Raw genomic sequence first — 20,608 nt, forward strand, 5'->3', positions numbered from 1 at the left:
CTCGTGACATACTGTTGTCTTTGAGTGTTTAGCATGCATCGGTGTTTACAGGGTCAATAAAAGCAAACAGAATAAAAATCGGCGTTTAACAATCCAGACCGTCGTTTCTGTTATATAATAAGCAGAAAAGACTAGATCTTTATCAAAAAGGATTTAAGCGAAGGGAACAGTAGACAATATCTTGGGATTCTGGCCTCGATCAGTCAACCACCATGACGGATACACCAGGTTCACAGGATGACATTCAAAGTGCCAGGGTAGTCTCAGAACACCTTCCCACTGGCTACACTGCTCAATTTGATGGACTACGTGACGATACGAGGCAAAATGCATCTGCTTCAGCACCAGACTTGACAGAGACTCAAGAAGAGTCATCACTGAAGCTACAAGGTGGCGACATTCATCGGGAGCTATTCAGGATAGATCAAAGAGCGAAACTTGCCAAACGGGCGGCAACATTTTCACATCCGCGGGCCAAAACATCAACGACAGGAGATGAGGAGCAACTTACTGCTACTGAGCAGCGTTTGCCAGGTGGGTTTCGTCGAGACTTCATCCAACGCCAGAAAGCACCGATTCTGGCAGCGCGTATACCAGTTACACGAAATTTTGTGGAGTTCCTGAGCTTATATGGTGACTTCGCTGGTGAAGATCTGGCCGATACAGATGATGAAGCTATCGAGAGTGACGAAGAGGAAGAAGAAGAGCAGAACCAGCAACCTGATGAACGTCGACCGCTTCTTCGTCGTGCCACCACTACTCGCAGAAGCAAGAGGGGAGCTGCACAAGGTGACGCAGGTACGACCAAAACCTTCTTTACTCTTCTGAAAGCCTTCATTGGCACTGGTATCATGTTTCTGCCCAAAGCCTTCAACAACGGCGGTATTGTCTTCAGCAGCATGGCTCTCGTCGCTGTTTCTCTAATTAGCATGCTGGCTTTTCACCTGCTTCTGCAATGCCGTCGGCAGATTGGCGGAGGAGGCTACGGTGAGATCGGTGAAGCCGTCGGCGGCTCGAAGATGCGTGGCATCATCCTTGGCTCAATCACTCTTTCTCAGCTCGGCTTCGTCTGCGCGGGTATCGTCTTCGTTGCGCAGAATCTTTACTCCTTCGCCAGCGCCATCTCCAAACAATCAGAATCTCCCATCCACACCAACGTCCTCATCGCTCTCCAACTCCTAGTCATCATCCCACTTTCCTTCATCCGCAACATCAGCAAACTCGGGCCTGCAGCTCTCCTCGCCGACGTCTTCATCCTCATCGGCCTCGTCTACATTTACTGGTACGACATCGGCACCCTCGCCCAACAAGGCATCCACGAATCCGTCGTCCTCTTCAACCCATCCCACTACACCCTAACCATCGGCTCCTGCATCTTCACCTTCGAAGGCATCGGTCTCATCCTCCCCATCCAATCCTCTATGCGTAACCCCGCCCGTTTCGAGCCTCTCCTCGGCATCGTCATGCTCCTAATCACCATCATCTTCACCAGCGTCGGCGCTCTCTGCTACGCCACCTTCGGCATCGACACCAAAATCGAAGTCATCAACAATTTCCCCCAGAGTTCCAAACTCGTCAACGCAGTGCAATTCCTCTACAGCGTCGCGGTCCTCGTCGGCAACCCTGTCCAACTCTTCCCCGCCATCCGTATCCTCGAAAACAGGATGTTCAGAAAGGCCACGCCTGGCTCGAAAAGCACGGCTACGAAGTGGAAAAAGAATGCCTTCCGTGCTCTTCTTGCTGTCTTCTGTGGCGGGATTGGGATTTTGGGCGCGAGTGACCTCGATCGCTTTGTGGCGTTGATTGGCAGTGTTGCTTGTGTGCCGTTGGTGTATATCTACCCGCCGCTGTTGCATTACTGGGGTGTGGCGGATAAAAAGTGGACTAGGGCGGGGGATTTGTTGTTTGTTGTTTTGGGAGTTGGGGCGTGTGTGTATACGACTGTGGTTACGGTTATCAATAGCTTTTTGCAATGAGCTGGCGTGAGCAGTGATTAGGGTCTGAGTAGTTGTACTGGGTGGATAGGCAGGTGTGGTGGTAGCATAGCAGAAGAGTGATAAGTCGTGTCGGCATGAGCAGGATGGACTGAGTCGTAAGCTCTAGTGCTTGTACGGTTTGTACTGGTCAGAACATATATGCTATACTGTACTTGTAGAATATGTCACGGCATAGTGAAAGCACATCGACCTTCGACCTGTCCACGGCACTCTCCTTGGCTCGCAAATGTGTATTCGGCATATATACGCAACAATTCTGTTGTCATAAGCTACTTCAAAGTACTTCATCACCACCACCTTCTCATCACCTATGTAAAGACCTTAGCCTGCGCAACCAGATTCTCAAAAGTCTCCTTGTCGTGACCCGGAATAACCTGACCTCTCGTAGTACGTTCCAGCTGCTTCAATCGCTGTGTGCTCCTGAACCAAGCGGGATGATCTCTAGCAAGCCAACCCTGTGGAATACCGTCTCGCCACTATTTGACTCTGAATTAGTACTGTCTCTCTTTGTTTCGTCTGCGATTTTTCATGGTAGAGACTTACATTCTCGATGACGTGGCAGTGGTCCGAGATGAATAGATATGTTCCCATGACTGGCATGTTGATTTGCATACCGATTAAGCCATCGGTGTGGCCCGGGAGGTGGTGTAGTGTGATGCCCTGGCAGAAATCGAAGGTTCGTTCGTCGAAGGTCTTCCAGTTCCTAGGGGTTGTGTTAGCTGTTTTCTTCCTGTTGTATTTTGGGATCTTGACGTACAAGCCGAGCTTTAGGTAGTGTTCTAGATAGACACCGACGTCGGCACCTGTAGCTACACTCCAAAAGGCACTTCTTAGCTCCAGATCGTGTACCCAGATCTCAACATCTTTTCTGTCCATGAACTCGTCTAAACCGCCCGCATGATCGAGATGTAAATGTCCGATGATGATCTTCTTGATGTCCTCAATCTTGTTACCTGTAGCTTCGACAGCGGCTCGAAGTTCGTGCTGAGGTTCGTAGCGGACTCGGGAGAAGATGTCGCTGACCACTGGACCCCAGACTTCCGGATAGTCTTTCCCGCAGCCTGTTTCCCAGAGGATGAGACCTTCGTGAGGGTGTTCAATAAGGATGCAGTACCTATATAGCAGTGTTAGCTTGGGCTAGTTAGCAGAATTATAAAAGGGCCGTACATGGGCAGTTCTCGTCGCCTGTTCGCGAAGCTCTCGCCCTCCTTGCTCTTGACTGAAGTGTTCCCACCTCGAATGACGAAACCTTCATCGGCTTCGAGCCAACCTACACATAGGACATGAAACTTGGTGCCCTCGGGACAGACGTTTGTTACGTGGCTATTGATCGCGCCCCTGTCGACTTGGCCTTGTATGCCTTTCGGTAGACCTTGAGGGTATGACATGGTGAGTTTTTGTGCTGTTGCTGTCTTGTTGTGGTATCGTCTTTCGAAGTCCTCTACTGCTCAGCTATAATGGTGCGGGATAGAGGAAGCCCTCGGCTGCTCCGACGAGCGTACTATACCCTTCATGACCACCGCTTGTACCTTGTCCCCGCACTTCGTCTGATGAGGTACATTTTGCAGTCTCAAGATGTGGAGGAGCAGTCGAGATCAGTCGTCACGTTGGTGCGGATTACAGTTTCTGTGAGGAGATGGGGAAGTAGCGACGTATCTGCGGAGTCGAGCGATCCTTCTCTTTTTTCGGTACCGAATTAGATTCGAGGCGTCTGTCTCGAGTGTCGCGAGAACGACGTGGAGAGGCCAGAGATCGGGTAAAAGCTAATGACTGAACGATGAACTGTAGTTCAGGCAGCGACGTTGCAGGCACTAGTGTCTGACAATACAGCAGATTTGGAGAAAGGCTCGTTGGCAACGCGACGCGAGAAAAATCATGGATTCAAAAGTGTATGAAGCATGTGTGTTTCAAAAGTGTTTTTGTATGCTATTACTACAATGTATGTTGTCTCAATTCAATTGTCACTCAGTGTGAGGTTTCTAGCACAAGTAGCCGCGGACCTCAAACACATGTCTCGACTGTATCAGCGTCCTCAACAATATGTTGTCCTTGATCACGTCCCGAAGGCTAAGAAACTGCTGAGCAACTCGAGGAGTTCAACCCAGTCCGGACTATGAGTCGGAACTGGTAAGCACTCTCCTGATGAGACGCATGTTTGCTATCTCGCGAGGAATACTGAGCTAATATCAAGGTATTGATCTCACCTTGTGCTCCACCTTGCATCGCGATCACGAACGGAAAGAGGAAAAGACAACGAGTGTTCGAAGGCGAGATTTCATGTAGAGGCCGCGACTGCGATCGTCTAGTTGTAACTCTAGTTTCTGTCTGTAGTGCAATCCATGCCTTTTCAACCAAATAGTTCTTCTGCACCATTGCCATTCTTGTCCACGAAGAGTCTTGACTTTGAAGCTTTGGTCGGTGTAGAAGAAGCAGCTTTTGACCTCAAGGCCGAACGTGGTGCTGTCGACGAGGATCTGGACGCAGGAGCGTGCTTCGCTGAGGCGTGAATGGTTGCCCCGAGTGTATTTGCATCCATGGTGTCCATCATCTTGTCCATCGCATCTAGATCTAGCGACTGATCGTTGGTTTTTGCGACTGCAGTAGCCTCAAGGTTGCTTCGTGTTCTGGAGGGTAGATTGAGATTGAAGGGATCGTGGCTTGGCTTAGTACGAGACTTGCCATGGATGATTAGTCGGGAATCAGTCACGACAAGCAGAGTTGGGTTCTGGCTGAAGGACGTAAAAAGACCACCATTCTCAGCCGACTTCGAGACGAGCTTGCCAATGCTCTGTTGGCGCTCCCCAGCCGATCTTATCACGGGCAGAGCCTGAAGACGTGTCTTACTGCTGGACTCTGATCGTCTTAAGAAATCCAGTGATGGAACAAATTCACTAACGGCGTCATGCGACAATATATATGCCTCATCCAGAGACGATGCGGAGGACTGTGGGCAGACTGTGATTTGACCTGTCCGTGGTGAAGGAGAGTGCGAAGACGTAGACGAAAGGCTACCACTGAACGAGAACTTATCAGGCCGGGTAGCTAATTGAACAGTGGCATGGTTTGCACGTGTCTGCGAAGTCAAACCGTCGATGTCCCATACACCCCATTGGGCGTGCTCTAGCAGAGCCAATATACCTTTGCCTTGTGTGCACCACTGTGCATCAAGAATCTGCTTTGGTCGTGGCAAGACTAGGTCGGATAAACAGCCAGCATGCAAGGTCAGTATATTTTGGATGGGGATAGAGGTTGGGTACTCCTTGACAGTGTTTGTATCGTACATCTCTTTCTTTCTGTTTACAACGCCACTTCCAGTAGTATTGAAGATCTTTACCAGGCCCAGGGTTGGGACGGCGATTAGTAGCAAGCCATGTCGGGTGGAAGGGTAAGTGGCAGGTGAGAATGCAACGGTGCTATTCAGTAAAGGCACACGCAGAAATTGCCGTGCTAACAGTGTAGTGCCTACTTCCTGATCTCCAGCATGCTTTTGTAGAGGCAGACGATGTACTGCAAGCAAACCACTACCAGTAGTTGAGGTGGACGCCATCAGAAGTGAATGTGACAATTGGTCCAATCTGGCTCGACTGTGCGATCTTGCACCATCTGCCTTCTCGTTGTACGTGTCTCCTGTCCATGTGACAGCGAGACCAGATATGAAATCATGATGCAATTCACTGCTGGCGACTGGGGTGATTGTGGGAGCCTGTTTTCGTCCTCTTCGTTTGGTGTCATGATCGAGGCTGAGGGACACACAACTTATGGACGAGTCAGCGCAGGCAACGACCACAACCAAATTTGACTCGAGAAACTCGGGTGCTCGAGTCGCTGCGGTTATAGGGGGAAATGCTAGACACACAACGGGAGTATCGTAGCCAACTTCGAGCCAGGTGCTCACGGTGGTTGTTGTCTGGGTGTCGGGCTCATCCTCCCGCTCCAGCGCGGCGTTCAGGTGGTCATTGTCAGCGAAGACCTTGAGTACACTCAATCCCTGGTTGTGACCGCAGACCACGATTGTTGCACCGTCAGTGGACAAGAGCGGATATATTGAGGACGTAAGAGGCTGAAAAGAAAGGTTGAAGCTGATAGGCGTCGTCAATAAATGGCTGGACTGCTAAGGTGCTGGACTTTGGCGCCGATCATCTCCAAATCCAACTCAAGAACAAGCACTCACCTTAGTTGTACACTTTCTTGTGTCCTACGAATTTGAGAACTCATCGTGTTTAAAATTACTTTCAGACTTCGGGTGGCAGATACAGCCACTGGCACGAGCCTAGAATTTGGTCAGTGGAAAAACCAGGCTGGAATGTGTTTGCTGATCAGGAAGCTGCTACTCTACTGTCCCAACGCGTCAAGACGCGCCTGCCGCAATCAAAATACTTCACTTTGTCGTTGTTTCCATTGATCTGTAAAGAACTGCCACAGCACGTCTCAGGTCATGGATGATCTTACATTGCTCGAAAAATTGCACTTCCTGACAGAGATGAAGTATGGCAAGCTTGCAATCCATCGGCCTTCATGAACCAACTGGTTACAAATATCTGGTTTCCGAGGGATTCCTGCCTCAAGACACCGACTCGTCAAAGTATCACTGGACTCAACAGCCATATATTAACGACCAAGGCTGCTGTGCTATAGATGAAGTTGTGAGATTCGAGCATTGTGTTGTGTGGTCGCGCAATGGCTCCATCGAGAGGGTCTTCAATCTCGATATTGAGGGAGAAACCATCCTTCATGCACTTACCACTTGTTTTCCATCTACATCCATTAACGACAGAGGATCTTCAAACCACACAACCAAACAGCCAATCGAGGATAAAGAACCAGCGTTGGTCGTGATCTTGAGAACACAAGCTCATATCTTCTGCCTCTCAGGAGCTATCCATGTGATACCTTTGCATTTCGAGGTTGCGAGAGCCCTGCCTTGCTCTTATGGTTGCATGTTGCAGCCACTCGTTCCCTCGAACGAGAGGCTTGGTCTTGGTCACCCTACAGTCCCGCCTTCAGCTTCACAAACTACCTCTATAACACCTCGGCAAGTTTCCCATCTGTTTGCATCTGGCAATGGTTTCACTCACGCAGGAGATGCCCAACCCAAGGTCGCACCGACCTATTGCATCACTGACTTGCTTTCAGAGATGGGTGTTGTTGCTACTAGTCGATCAAAAAAGATGCGTGATAATGCTGATTGTCCTCTGCTTTCAACAAATGAGGAAGTGCTTTTTTTATCAACAGATGGACATTTACCAGCGACAGGGTTCAACGATGTTTGCATAGCAGTCACTCTCAATAGGATCACTTCGACCTTGACTATCTGGCAGGTCGATTTTTCCAAGTCTTCCATTGCCTCGTCCCGAGCTAAGACATCCGCTACCAACTATCGAAAGAGACAAAGCTCTAATGTGCACGACCTGCCCAGAACTGCAAGTGGAAGAGCTCCGGTCGATGATCCCCGTAAGAGCTTCGGCGGAGTCGTGCAGTCCTTCGTTGATGATGAGCCTAAGCCACAATCTTCTCAGCTCTCCAACATCGAGCATCTCGCTGCTGAGCTCGGTCAAGATTTCGAGCCAGCTGGTGTTCAGACCAGATCAGCAAGGCGTATTAGCTCTATGCTTGCCAGGACGGACCTTGCCCCAGCAACCGATCGTTCGACCTTCAACGATACTAATGTCGCCAGTCGCAAGAGTCTGTCGAGAAATCTCCGGAAAGAAGGCTCTATCGCCAGTTTTACGGAAAGAAATAGCTTTGCGGGTCGCAAGTCCTTTCCTGCGAGGGCATCGTTCGTCTCAAACACGACTTCTTTCCTGGAAAGTGGCATGCGCCTATCTTTCAGCGAGGGTATTGCAGGTATGAATATGGAAGACACTGATCTTGAAGACACTGCCGGCAAGTTTGACAAGGATATGAACATGATCAAGTTGAAGTCATTCACATGTCACAGCTCGTCAGCCGCCAATGGCGTCAACGTCTCTAGAGTGCTTGTCATTCCACATCCCAATGTGTTACAACAGGAAAACTCCCTCCAACGGCAACTGTCGGTGTGCGTGCTAGAAGTTCAACCCCAACTCATGACCGTCGTGACTATAGGCATCCGGAATGACTCTCCCAAAGATTTGCAGCAACCTCTGCTATCGAGGCGCCCAGAGCTGAAGGCCATTCAGATGCACAAAGGCACGAATATTGCAGATGCGTGTCTCGTGTCCGATGGTATTGTGTCCAGGCTTCTTGTACTTTCAAAGACGTCACAAGGGGACGACGTCCTCCATCTGGAAGCTCCTTGGAGTCCATCGTTCCGCATCAATCTGCCCAAGCACTACTTTGTTCACAAACAAGATGGTTCTCTCGACGCCACGAATCGTAGCAAGCACGATGTAGGGCTTCACCATGTCCTCCCAGCAGACCAAATCAACGTCTCGTGCTTCAAGGCAACATTCAACACTTCTCGCCTGGTATTTGCAGACACTTTGCAACGCGACCATGAGCTCCGAGTTGTGTTGCAACCTGAACAATTCCTTGCCCGACGTGTCATCCAGCTTGGCAGATTTTATCTGCCTACGCAGTTACAAGATAGCTTGCTAGTCGCATACTGGGAAGTGGAGTCGTGGCTCGAATCTCAGGACGCCTCAGCAACATCCGACCTAGCTCTCGCTGTCGTGCTCTTCACAATGGCAGTTCCATTTATCAGTACACTACAGACCAAATCGACCACTCCTGGTCGCAAGAAAAAGACGAGGATGAGCAGTGGCTCGTCGGTCGATACTACTAATCTGATGCAAATGCAAGCCCTTGAGAGAAGGCGGGGCACATCTCCTTGGATGCAGAACGCAGCATGGTGCTGGATCAGTAACGATGTGACGCCAAGCGAGAAAAGAACTTCTTCGGCACGTCAGACCCCACTAACAGCCATCGATCTTTTCCAGCCATTCGAGCTGCGATCGTGGCTACTCAAAGCTACTGATCTAACGCGAGACTTTTTACAAAGCCCATCTGGAGAAAGCATGATAGGGCCGGAGGGCTATCTGCCAACAGCGATCAACCAGGACTGGAACGTCCGTCGTACGACTCTCGCAAACATGGTGGTCGCTCTCTATTTGTTGTTAGAAGAGTTGAGGCTGGGACCTGTGACCAATACCGCCATCGTTGACGACAGAGTGACTCTGTTGGCTCTTCTCTGGCAATTGTGCTCTTGGATGCAGTGGCAGACGTGGAAGGACTTTATGCAAGCCCAGCTTACTGCACAAGGATTTGACCTTATCGAATCTGATATTGACAAATCAACCATCGACAACTTGAAAGTGCCACCTGAACCCTTTTCACCGTTACTAATATTCGATCATATCGACAGCAATTTAAGGTCACATCCATCCACTTATCATACCCTGGTGGAACTCGTCCATGCTGCTGGAGAAGCAACGGCTGATGGCAGCCTACTCATCGAGTCTGCAAGACTGCTGCCACATACAGCCAAAGTCCTGGCTATGATAGAAGGTAATAGCCCGCGCATGGAAATACTTCCTGGAAACAAGCATCAAGCTCCCAGCATAGTATTACCTGAAGTGCTAAAAAAGAGTGTTCTTTCGAGTCAACCACGCACTATTAACTCAGGAATCGTAACAACATTCACAAGCAAATACACTCCCACTAAAAGTAGCAATAACCACGCGGCCAATCCTGTATCACATATTGCCTCCCGTGACATGCACGCGATTTGCACCCAAGCACTCGATACTGAGACCATGGGCAAATGGGATGTAGTGACTGAAAACGACCGACAGGCAGTCACAAGGTCAATATTCAGTGAAGACCGACGGTTTCAAGAAGCGGCGAGACTCGTCAATCAGGCACGACCTCCTGAAGTAGAGTACGATCCACAGCCGAATTGGACTGAAGCGGATGCTCTTGAGGCACAGAAACTGTTGGCACAGTATGCCACCAGGAGAACGTTCGCTGTTGTCTCTGGCCGCGGACTAATGTTTTTCAATGCCCGAACACCATTGCTCACGGAGATGGTTCCTCGAGCGCAATTCAGCATGCAATGTGTACTGCGGCCAAAATCAGACACTGAAGGCGGCCAGACAATGACGTTCAGCGCAGACAGGGCTCTGTTCACTGAGGATAAAGTGAGCTGGGCCTTCTTCCATAATGGAGCGTCCGCTGGGTTGACACTTTCGAAGTCGGCACATTTTATTGACACATCTTGGATCCTGTACAACAAGCCCGCAGAATTGACAAATCGTTATGCTGGTTTCCTGTTGGCTCTTGGACTTAACGGTCATTTGAAAACACTGGCAAAATGGGTGGCCTTTAAGTACCTGACGCCAAAGCACACGATGACTTCGATCGGTCTTCTACTTGGCCTTGCAGCATCATACCGAGGTACTGCTGACACGTTGACCACACGGCTTCTGTCGGTCCATGTCACTTGTCTACTTCCTCCAGGAGCTGCTGAGCTCAACTTGTCCCCCTTGACCCAGACAACTGGCTTGATTGGCATTGGACTGCTCTACCATGATACGCAACATCGTCGAATGTCTGACGTGATGGTAGCCGAGATTGAGAATCAGGAGCCTGAGGAACGATCAGGAGATGAACCAATTTTGCGTGATGAAGGCTACCGACTCGCGGCTGGCCTAGCTTTGGGACTCATCAACCTAGGCCATGGACTTCGCCTCCAGAGTTTGCACAGCATGAGAGTTGTTGAGCGACTTTTAGCGATTGCCATTGGGACCAAAAATGTTCACCTCGTGCATGTGCTTGACCGAGCCACAGCAGGGGCAGTCATCGCAACTGCTTTCATGTTCTTGAAGACGAACGATGCGTCAATAGCTCGCAAAATTGACGTTCCCGACACACAGAACCAGTTCGAGTATGTTCGACCTGACGTCTTTCTTCTCCGAACCCTTGCCCGGCACTTGATTATGTGGGACTCGATGCGTCCAGAACAGACCTTCATCAAAGAAAGCTTACCCCAACAGCATCAATTTAGGTTCGACTTGCAGACAGTGAAGAGGCTAGTCACCAACGATTTGCCCTTCTTCCACATCGTTGCAGGTATCTGCTTTGCTTTGGCCCTTAAGTTCGCGGGTTCGCAAAGACCTGACGTGAGGGACTTGTTGCTGAATTATCTGGATCAATTCCTGCGTCTCTCACGCATGACCGCTCTCAGCTACGATGCCAAGGTTACACTCAATGGCATCAGAAATTGTCTTGACATCTTGGCCCTATCGTGTTCAACTGTCATGGCAGGTTCCGGTGATCTCGAGGTCTATCGACGTCTTAGAGCACTCCACGGCCGTATTGATAAAGACACCCCTTATGGTTCGCATTTGGCTTCGCACATGGCTATCGGATCACTCTTCTTGAGTGGTGGCATGGCAACGTTTGGTACATCTAATCTTGCTGTTGCAAGTCTTGTGATAGCTTTCTATCCTCTTTTCCCTGTGGATGTGCTTGACAATCGTGCTCACTTACAGGCGCTCAGGCACTTGTGGGTCCTTGCCGTCGAACATAGATGCTTGATACTGCGTGATGCAGACAACGGGCAGGTGCTTAGCGGTATAGAGGCCTCGATTCAGTTGGAAGATGGGTCGATTTCCAGTCTTCGGACTCCTTGCCTGTTATCCGACCTAGACATCATTAGGGCGATTTATATTGCCCAAGAAAGTTACTGGCCAGTCACGCGAGTCCTTGATGAACTTGTCGTAGCGCCGAATGATGACCAGGCCGACCGTCCAAAACCGCAGACACTCAGAGACATCTACAAGGCCTCATCTTCAGGTATCTCAATCACTCTTCATCGTCTGGCCTCATACGACAAAGCAGATGTTGATTCGTTTGAGGCAAGATTGCAGGCCGAGGACCAAGCACATGGTCTGCCATCCACATCCGCTCCGGGTACCACAGTTACAAGAATGACGCATGACACGTCTTCTCTGCCTACTGTGAATAACCTGACCGGCTGGATTTTTGACCAGGCCGCTTTCAGAAGGCTTGATCATGCTGAGCGGGAGCTTGCATTGTCGAATGCAGCAACGCCAATTAGTGAACAAGATGACTCTGCAGTGATCGTCAAGCAAGGTAAAACCCTACTTGCCACAACGCCTCTTGATACACACTTGGAACTTGACTTAGGGACGCTTGGACCGGATAGGCTGCACGAGCTCATGCGGCGGCCACTCAGTTACGACAAAGTGTGGCAGGTCAAACTGTTACTGTCATGGGCTGACCGGATGGCTAGAGAGAAAGAGCTTGACCAGGATGTGGTGATGGACAAGGACAAAAGTAGCGAGGACGTGCCGGATGCTGGACAGGCGATATGGCTTAAAGAGGATGTTATTGACATACTGAGATGGAAGATCTGGAAGTTATGTCAACCACAGACAAACGATGAGCAGACAGCCGAAGTTGAGTGACACGCTTGGACGAAGATAGGTGAGCAGTCACCTTAAATATTGATTAGGTAGCAGCGAAACTCCTATTACTACCCAAGCATGCGCATGTATAAACGAGCACGAGACGCTACGAGCAGCGACGCATGTACATTAACAAGTCAAAGCCATCCCTCCTTGAAAGCCAGCAAGTTGTAAGTATGTCGAAGTTTCTATCATGCTTTAATTCCTAGTGAGTGGTGGTTGCTAAGCATGATGCTACATATATCTTATCAACACAAATATGTTCTGCATTCGACCATAGGGTTTGGAAAACAGGGGTTCCCGTTCGATCACCCGTACTTAAGCCAGGCGCCGACGAGTTAGTAGTTGGGTTGGAGACAACCAGCGAATCCTCGCTGTTGAATGTTTTGCTTTTTTTTGTGTTCTTAGTGTCCTTATCTCGAAGGTGGTGATTAATATGAGGACGAGGATTTTAGTTTGTTGTGTGAGTACAATGCATAGGATTTTCATTTGAGGATGTGGTTGAAAGGAACTGGGTCGAGGCTACGGCAGAGCATATGTGGAGAGAAAGCTGCGGTTGATCATCGTGGTATCATTACGCATGGGTTACAATCTTACAAATGCGCTTCAACGTCTTTTCACCTAGCGCCTGGTTGCTATGTTTTTTGTGGAAGATGGAGTATCGAGCGCGAAGTTGTTCATAAAAAGATGATTACGATGTGATTGAAGCTACGCCCCACCCCAGGGCCAGGGAACCACGATACTCGGCTCGAATAAATGAAAATTAGACCCCAGGAATGATGTCTCAAGCATGAAAACATGGTCTCTGGTGTAGATTAAACGGTACAACGATATGAGCTTGCCGCCTTCGCCTGTACTCGAGTAATTAGCGGCATACACCTGTTAACGAAGGGGCTAACGGTCACTAGTTACAGATCGAAGTGGAAGCCGCTGCGCCACACTTCGGATTACTAGGCACTTCCTGGTCTACCGAAGCAACAAGCATAGTCGCCCTGTTCTGCTCTACCATATCTTGTTTCACACTCTTACTGTCCTGGTCATCTGCACGACCACTGCACAATATCGTTAGTCCCGTTGCTGAACCGTGGATTGAGAGATATTATTGGTGAGCTCGTAACGGGTCAATTTGATTCCTCCAAGACTTGGTCGATGAGTACCTCTGTGGATCGAGTCGTCGAGGGGTCGCAAGCGAAGCAGATGTATATGCTGGCTGCGATATTGTCCTATCGCTTAATTCTGGTGTCGTGTTGGTGATTTGATCATTGGCTTAAGAGGCATCGGAAGACATTCCAGATCAATGAAATCAAGGAGAAGACGTTGTGGTAAGATGCCAGAAGTATCACTCCACTCTTGTGGTCTCGGAAACAGAGAAGCTGAATGATCTGCCACGGGTCGTGCTAGGTAAAGAACGTGGTCAGTCAGTGAGTAGGCAGGTATACACGAATTCATTGACGAGCTCTTGCCAGTCACATTGGAAAGAACTCGAGGCCACAACTTGCAGCCACGAACCACAGCATTACTCGCGATAAAGCGGTCCAATTTTCTTCCAGCTGTTTCGAAGGTCGAACGCCTTGGAACGAGTAACTCACGCTTCCTTCTAGGAGTAATTCACAATTCAGGGACGTGGCGGACTCATCGCTAGGAAGTTGGACATCTCCAATAGATCCAGCGCTTGCAAATACTGCTCAGACACGCTTTCGTCGCAACGATTCAGGGCATTGATGGTATCGAGCTTGCCGTGATCTTCAGTTGCACTGAAGGATACGAGACAAATTTAGACTGCTAATAACAGTGCTCACGAGCTTGAAAATGGCTGGAACACTGACTCTGGTGGAGTAGTACTGCAGCAACACGATTGCACTTGTGCTCTGAGCGATCCTTACCGTTGCTGTGCCGGAAATTCCCTTGGGATATGGCATGGTCAGTAGACCAGTGCTTGAGGGGAAAGTTGACGAGGCGATAAGGAGAGTACTATGGGGAGCCAATCAGAACTTAGAGCGCTCTTCGAGTGCAACTGGGACGTAGTTGAGGTAGTCGCTCATGAGATCTTAGGCTCACTGCTAGGTGATGGACAGAACGCACCTCGTATTGCCCTTACTCAATTCTAAGATACACTGCCAAATTCTCGAGTATTGTTCTAGTTCATTTAGCAAATGCTTGGGACTTAGAGAAGAGCGAACTTTTCCCTAAGGTTGCAAGACTCATCACTTGCGATCGAGCTCTTCTCATGTTCCTTGAACTATAATAGAAGAACAATGAGTACATCATTCCGTAGGTACATGCCATGGTATATTGATAGTTAGCTGCGTACATTCCAGATCCCAAATTGTCTCTTATGCCATGATACAGATGCTTAGAAGGCCATCCTTTCTTCATCCCTGTTCGAGCACTAGCGGCTTCAAGTTGCTCTTGTGGATGGATAATATGCTGGCAGGCACGCCTGGAGTGCGGTCGACACGAACGATTGCAGGCTAACGACCAACTTAGCCAGAAGAAGAACGTGGAAAAGAGCGGCAAAACAAATATTCAAGCTTAGTCAGGTACGCCTGCGAACCAGTGCAGAGACTGATCATCAGTTGGAAGTTCTGATCGAGAAGCGCAATCACGTTGTTGACCAGCGTCGTGACAACTCACCTGCGCATGACGAATTGGGAAAGCAAACTCCATGTTGCTGAAAGGAGCATCAAGACGCGCTGAATGCAGTTGCTATCGTTGACCTCCTTTCAATGATCTTTCTATAGATGCTTGGGTCCGAGACATGCAGGGCCACAACCAAGCACAGATCAGAGTGGATGGGTCTGCCAGTGATGTGAAAGCTGTTCCATATTCACAGCCGTGGACAATGCGCCACCAAGATCTGGTGGTATCTGAATGTGGTTCTACACGACACCTCACGTGTGCCAGTCGTGGAAAATATCCGGCTGACCGTAAGACAGCAACACAAGTCGAGACTAGAGCGTCGTGGTCTTGGCCAAAAACGTCAACGTCGACGCTGCATCACATCTGGAAGCACACGATGGGTGGCGGACTCACTACCTGACGACTTTCGATATTGGTCACTTATTTCTGGATCCTGCTAAAAACGATCAAGTCTCAGCCAATTTTTGTAAACCTTGGACGAATGATAAACGCTCCTGCAACAACGGGCCTTGCCAGATGCACCTGGTTGAATAAGTCAAGGATTCCACCTCGTGTTTCATAGACAAGTTCTTCCAAACACGGCCAAATTCAGGGGCAGATCTCCCCGCTTAGTTCAAAAAGACATATATCTTGGCAAGATATTTTCTGGGACATTGCCAAGACGATGGAAGGCTCCGAGATGCTAGAGCTCGGGGACGTAGAATCAACATTCATCAATGCACGTGGGCAACGACACTTCCACCAGACACTTTTCGCGATTACGTCTATGCCACGAAGACACACCATGAGCATATGAAGGCTTAAGTACTATGTTGATAGCTAATAATTCAGTGGGCAGGTGCAGACCCTCTCCGCGCTTCGATCCAAAGCTACGCGCTGTCTGTGTGATCGAATACAGCATCTGATCATTAGTACAAGAAGGAAAGCCATAAGCTGTCTCTCCACCCGAACTCCACTGCACAGACCCAATCATCCCTGCATACTCAGCCAATGGTGGACCTCAGCATCGGTCTGATCTATTCGACTAAACCTCGTCGGATATGGCAAGGAACACAAATCTTAGTTCAGTGGACAACTCTCATTCGCTAGAAAGTACGCAGTATAGCACACATGTTTGCCCGCAAAAGTGGCATACCTGAAATACAACGACGCCATGCTTGAGCCAAGCAGTTCTGGCTCAATTGCTGACACGACTTTCACCATGCTGACGGATATCAGATCCTACTGCATCGGAATACCCGCCTTCACATTCTCGCTTCTGCGCCGCAAGCATGACTTGACATGAAGAGGTGCTTGTTGATATTGTTTTCGTACTCCTGCAATTCAGCCTCAGACCTGATTGAGACGTATGGCTTGAAGAAATGTTTTGATGGCTTTCCTGTCTCTTGGCTAATTTCAGAGAACACTCCCGCCACCGCCCTCGACAGCTTCATAGAGCAGCTGAAAGCCTGATCTGGCCCGAAGTTGCTCAGGGGCTATACTTGCTATCCTGCTTGCTGATGTTTCGGTCGTTGAGTTGACAGTAGGGAGTAATGGAGGAGTATGGCGACTTCTTTATAAAGGGACCGAAGTCATGGGTCAAACAACTGGAAACTTTCTATCTCGCTAATCAAGTCACTCTTTCGACCTAGGTAGACAGGCCGACTCGTTAGGTCCTGCTCACCATGCGTTCTTTACCATTCCTTTTCTTCTCGCTCGCTGCTACTGCCTCCATTGAAAACCGCGACAGCACACCTGTCACGACAGCCACCGACTCACCTTGTGCTGGTGGTATTGCTCCTAGTCGGACCATCAAGACTTTGAACAATGACGTCTGGGGAGTTTGCGAGGCAACCAACTTCGATGCTGATATTACCGTCTTGAAGAATGGAGTCAAAAGTATTGATGCACTGGCACAAGCTTGCTCGCAGCAATCAGGTTGTAAATATGCTACACTCAAGGGCGCCAAAGGTCATCTGAAAGAGAAGAAAGGAAGTGCCAAATCTAATACGCTCTTCACTGCTGTCTACAGAATGTCCAAGGGGGACACAGGTCCTTGTGCTGGTAACGCTCCCCCAACCGAGACTTTCCAGACCATTAACGGAGACGTCTGGGGTCTTTGCAAAGATACAACATTTGTTGGTATGGACATTGGATCGAAGAAGCCTCTTGCAAGCATTCATGAGGTAGCTGAGCTGTGTTCGAAACACACAGGTTGTGCTGCAGCTACACTCAACAAGAACAACAAAGGCCTCCTGAAGTCTGCTGGCACTACTGGTCAATACAAGCAAGGTTTCGATTCCTGCTACAAGATTTCGAGTGCTAACCCCTCCACCTCGTCCACTACTACTACTACAACACAGACCACTGTCCCAACCACAAGATCAACTGTGTCTTCTGAACCAACTACAACGCTCTCGACGACAACGACAACAACGACATCGTCCACAACTGATACGCCTAGCACGACGTCCGCGAGCTCAACAACAACTACTGCATCGACTACTACATCCGCATCAATTCTATTCGGCTCAACTTGTGTCATCCCTAATTTGAATTTGGGAGCTCTTTATCTAGCAGGATGTGAGAGTGGCAGCCTGTGCGCTGTCAGAAGCGGGCATGGCATTACGGGCAGTTGTGCGTCCTGTGTACCATTTGATTCCATCTGTATGGATACCGAGGAATGTTGTGCTGGGTATACATGCCATAACCGCCCAGGAGGCTTTGGGTTTTGTGTATCACAACCAGACACCACCACCACTACCACCACCACTACCGATTTTGCTGGAGCCACGAGTAGCTCAAGCACGGAAAGCATCACTACCACCAGAACAGAAACTGCTCTTAGTACAACCACCACTATCGTCGATCAAAGCACCACTTCGAGCACTACTGATCAGGGCACTACCACAACCAATATAGATCAAACCACTACATCTACTGTCATTATCATCGACACTACTACATCTGATACTTCTTCAACGACCGCGGCAGACCCACAGACATCGAGCACAACAATGGAAACGAGCGCGCTTGAAACAACCACTGCTACCACAACCACTTCGCAATCATCTGCGACCCTGCAGACATTCTCGACCACCTCAGACCTGTCCTCGACAACCCAGCAAGAAGATTTCACGAGTACTAGCTCTACCTCTGCTCCCAGCACGACCAGCCCGTTCGATGAAATTACAACGAGTTCTACCTTTACCACCACCACGACCACCTCATTTGAGGATATCCAGACTATCTCTACCTCTGTTACTAGCACGGCCACCTCGCTCGAGGAAGTTCCAACAAGTTCTACCATCACCACCAGCACAACGGAGGAACCTATTGTTACTAGTTCTACCTCTCTGACCACTTCACTTGAGGAAGTTGTCACTAGTTCTACATCGACTGTTTCTGAGGTATCTAGCACAACATTGAGCACTTCGGCTGCTGCAACGACTACTGCCGTACCAGTCTGCGAAGGTGGAGATTATTGCTCGGGTCAGGGCGACAATTGGATTAAGCAGTGTCAGTACAATTATAACGGTGGTGAGAACATCATCTTCTGGACCCAGGGCGTTGCATCACTTGAAGCTTGTATTGAGTTGTGTGAGACCTATGACCAGTGCTCTGTGGTGGATTTCTATCGTGAGGCAATAGGAGTTGGGCCCAATGAGCTCGCTGGAAACTGCTTCCTGTTGTCACATGATCAATACGGTGGAGGCTCTCACTCAGCTATTGATGCTGCATTTAGGTCCGGATCGTGCCAATCTACAACGACAACGACGTCAACCGCAACAACTACGACGTCCTCTGATCAAGTTGTTACTACAACTACCAGTACCGAGTCGAATAATCCAGCCATCGAGACCACCTCAACTAGTACTATTACCACGACAAGCGACGTTGTAACAACCACCAGTGGTCCAGAGACTAGCAAGACCGCTGAGATTACATCGACCTCTACAGCTGAAACTTCGACGTTAACCACTTCTTCGCTCACAACCGTTTCCACAACCTCGTCACCAGAGCCGACGTCGTCGACCACTACAGTCGATGCAAGTAGTTCGACGTCCTTCGCTGAATCTACTTCGGTAACGACCACTGCTTTGAACGGAGTCACTTCTACAAGTTCTTCTGAAAATTCAGATGCTTCGACCACATCCACTCTTTTGGATGTGACCAGCTCGACGACTACTGCGGCAGATTCAACGAGTACCTTGACCACCAGCGAAAGTGAATCGACAACCAGCAGCACAGCCATGTTTCAGAGCACCACATCTGAAATGCAATCGAGTACGACTACCATGACTTCAGCGCCGGCACCAGAGACCACAACAACACATACAACTAGTTTCACAACGTCTACTGTGAGTCCAGACGTCCCAACAACAACAGCTTCCTTAGATACAACCAGCGCCACGAGTTCTACAGCAGCGCTAATCACCACCACGTCTACGAGCGAGAGTGAACCAATAGCTAGCAGCACGGCCACCTCTGAGAGCACGACGTCTGAAATGCAATCCAGCACGACTACCGCAAGTTCAGTCTTCACCACTACTACCACATCGGACCTCGAAGGGATTATCACGACCACTGCTACTACCTCAGGCATCGAAGAGGCCACCACAACCAGTAGCAGTGAGCCCCTTAGTAGCAGCACTCAGTCTCAGACAAGTACCGAGCCAACAACTACAACTTCGGATGTTCTGACGACAAGCACAACCTCGAGCTTGACCACTTCAACAACGGCCCAGATACAGCCGACGACTGCAGTGACGACAGTCGACACGACCACATCTGAGAGCACGACGACCATGCTGTCTTCAACTACTGCCTCGCCTCTTCCAGCCACGACACCGACCACAAGTAGCACTACCACAACCACGACGACAACCACGACGACAACAACATTACCAGCCAATTGCCCAACAAGTGTCAAGGGCGCCAAGACCAAGTACAACCAGCTATACATGGGCACAGGTCGTAAGTATCACTCATCAACCACATCATGAAACCACCAACTAACATACTCACAGATCGAGTCGATTCATCATGGACAGAAGCCGACTACACCGACCAAGGCTACCCAGCAGGCAAAACCACCTTCCCCAAGAAGAGGAAGGAGTGCGACGCCATCGCCCGATGCGCCGAATTCACCACGAACTACCAGGCCGATCCGAGCCACAAGGAGAAATACTGGTCCTTCGACTTGCACTTCGACAACACTGCTGATATGTGGTCATGCACGGCATACTTCGACTATATCCAATACGGCGATTTCCACGCTGACAGCACTGTGGGCGTGGCGTATGGTTATGGTCTGGCCACGAAGGCACGAACTGGTGGTAGTACCATCAACACGGTCAAGAAACGAGTGGTTCGGGAGGAGTAGTGAGTGTGTAGTGACACAGTGGGTACGATCGTATAAATGAAGGATTTGGATTGAAGCGACTGACTTCTTTCGTGTCATTGGATATATTCTCTCTTTTGGTAATATTTCAGGTTAGCCAGCACATAGGCAAAATAAACAGGCAGAATACTACAAGCTTGTGTTTTGCAAACGGTGTTTTCGTAACCTTTAGCTATGGG

The 20,608-nt window shown here is 49.4% G+C and overlaps 4 protein-coding genes across 4 annotated transcripts; 3 read left to right on the forward strand and 1 right to left on the reverse strand.

Annotated features, from left to right (window-relative positions):
- Positions 1-212: 212 nt before the first annotated feature.
- LTR64_001348 (uncharacterized protein) lies at positions 213-1,976 on the forward strand (the record flags this gene model as incomplete). The annotated part of the gene is made up of 1 exon (XM_064895729.1): positions 213-1,976. The coding sequence occupies one exon, from the start codon at positions 213-215 to the stop codon at positions 1,974-1,976; it is 1,764 nt and encodes a 587-aa protein (XP_064758416.1).
- Positions 1,977-2,305: 329 nt separating this feature from the next.
- LTR64_001349 (uncharacterized protein) lies at positions 2,306-3,385 on the reverse strand (the record flags this gene model as incomplete). Its single annotated transcript, XM_064895730.1, has 4 exons — positions 2,306-2,473; positions 2,541-2,700; positions 2,755-3,111; positions 3,165-3,385. 4 exons carry the CDS (start codon positions 3,383-3,385, stop codon positions 2,306-2,308), a joined length of 906 nt encoding a protein of 301 aa, XP_064758417.1.
- A 3,780-nt stretch (positions 3,386-7,165) lies between these two features.
- Positions 7,166-12,406, forward strand: APC1 (Anaphase-promoting complex subunit 1; the record flags this gene model as incomplete). The annotated part of the gene is made up of 2 exons (XM_064895731.1): positions 7,166-7,169; positions 7,230-12,406. The coding sequence occupies 2 exons, from the start codon at positions 7,166-7,168 to the stop codon at positions 12,404-12,406; spliced, it is 5,181 nt and encodes a 1,726-aa protein (XP_064758418.1).
- Positions 12,407-16,710: 4,304 nt separating this feature from the next.
- Positions 16,711-20,411, forward strand: LTR64_001351 (uncharacterized protein; the record flags this gene model as incomplete). The annotated part of the gene is made up of 2 exons (XM_064895732.1): positions 16,711-20,002; positions 20,056-20,411. The coding sequence occupies 2 exons, from the start codon at positions 16,711-16,713 to the stop codon at positions 20,409-20,411; spliced, it is 3,648 nt and encodes a 1,215-aa protein (XP_064758419.1).
- Positions 20,412-20,608: the final 197 nt, after the last annotated feature.

Source organism: Lithohypha guttulata (assembly GCF_036872675.1).
Source record: "Lithohypha guttulata strain CCFEE 5908 chromosome Unknown scaffold_1, whole genome shotgun sequence".
NCBI classification, from domain to species: Eukaryota; Fungi; Ascomycota; class Eurotiomycetes; order Chaetothyriales; family Trichomeriaceae; genus Lithohypha; species Lithohypha guttulata.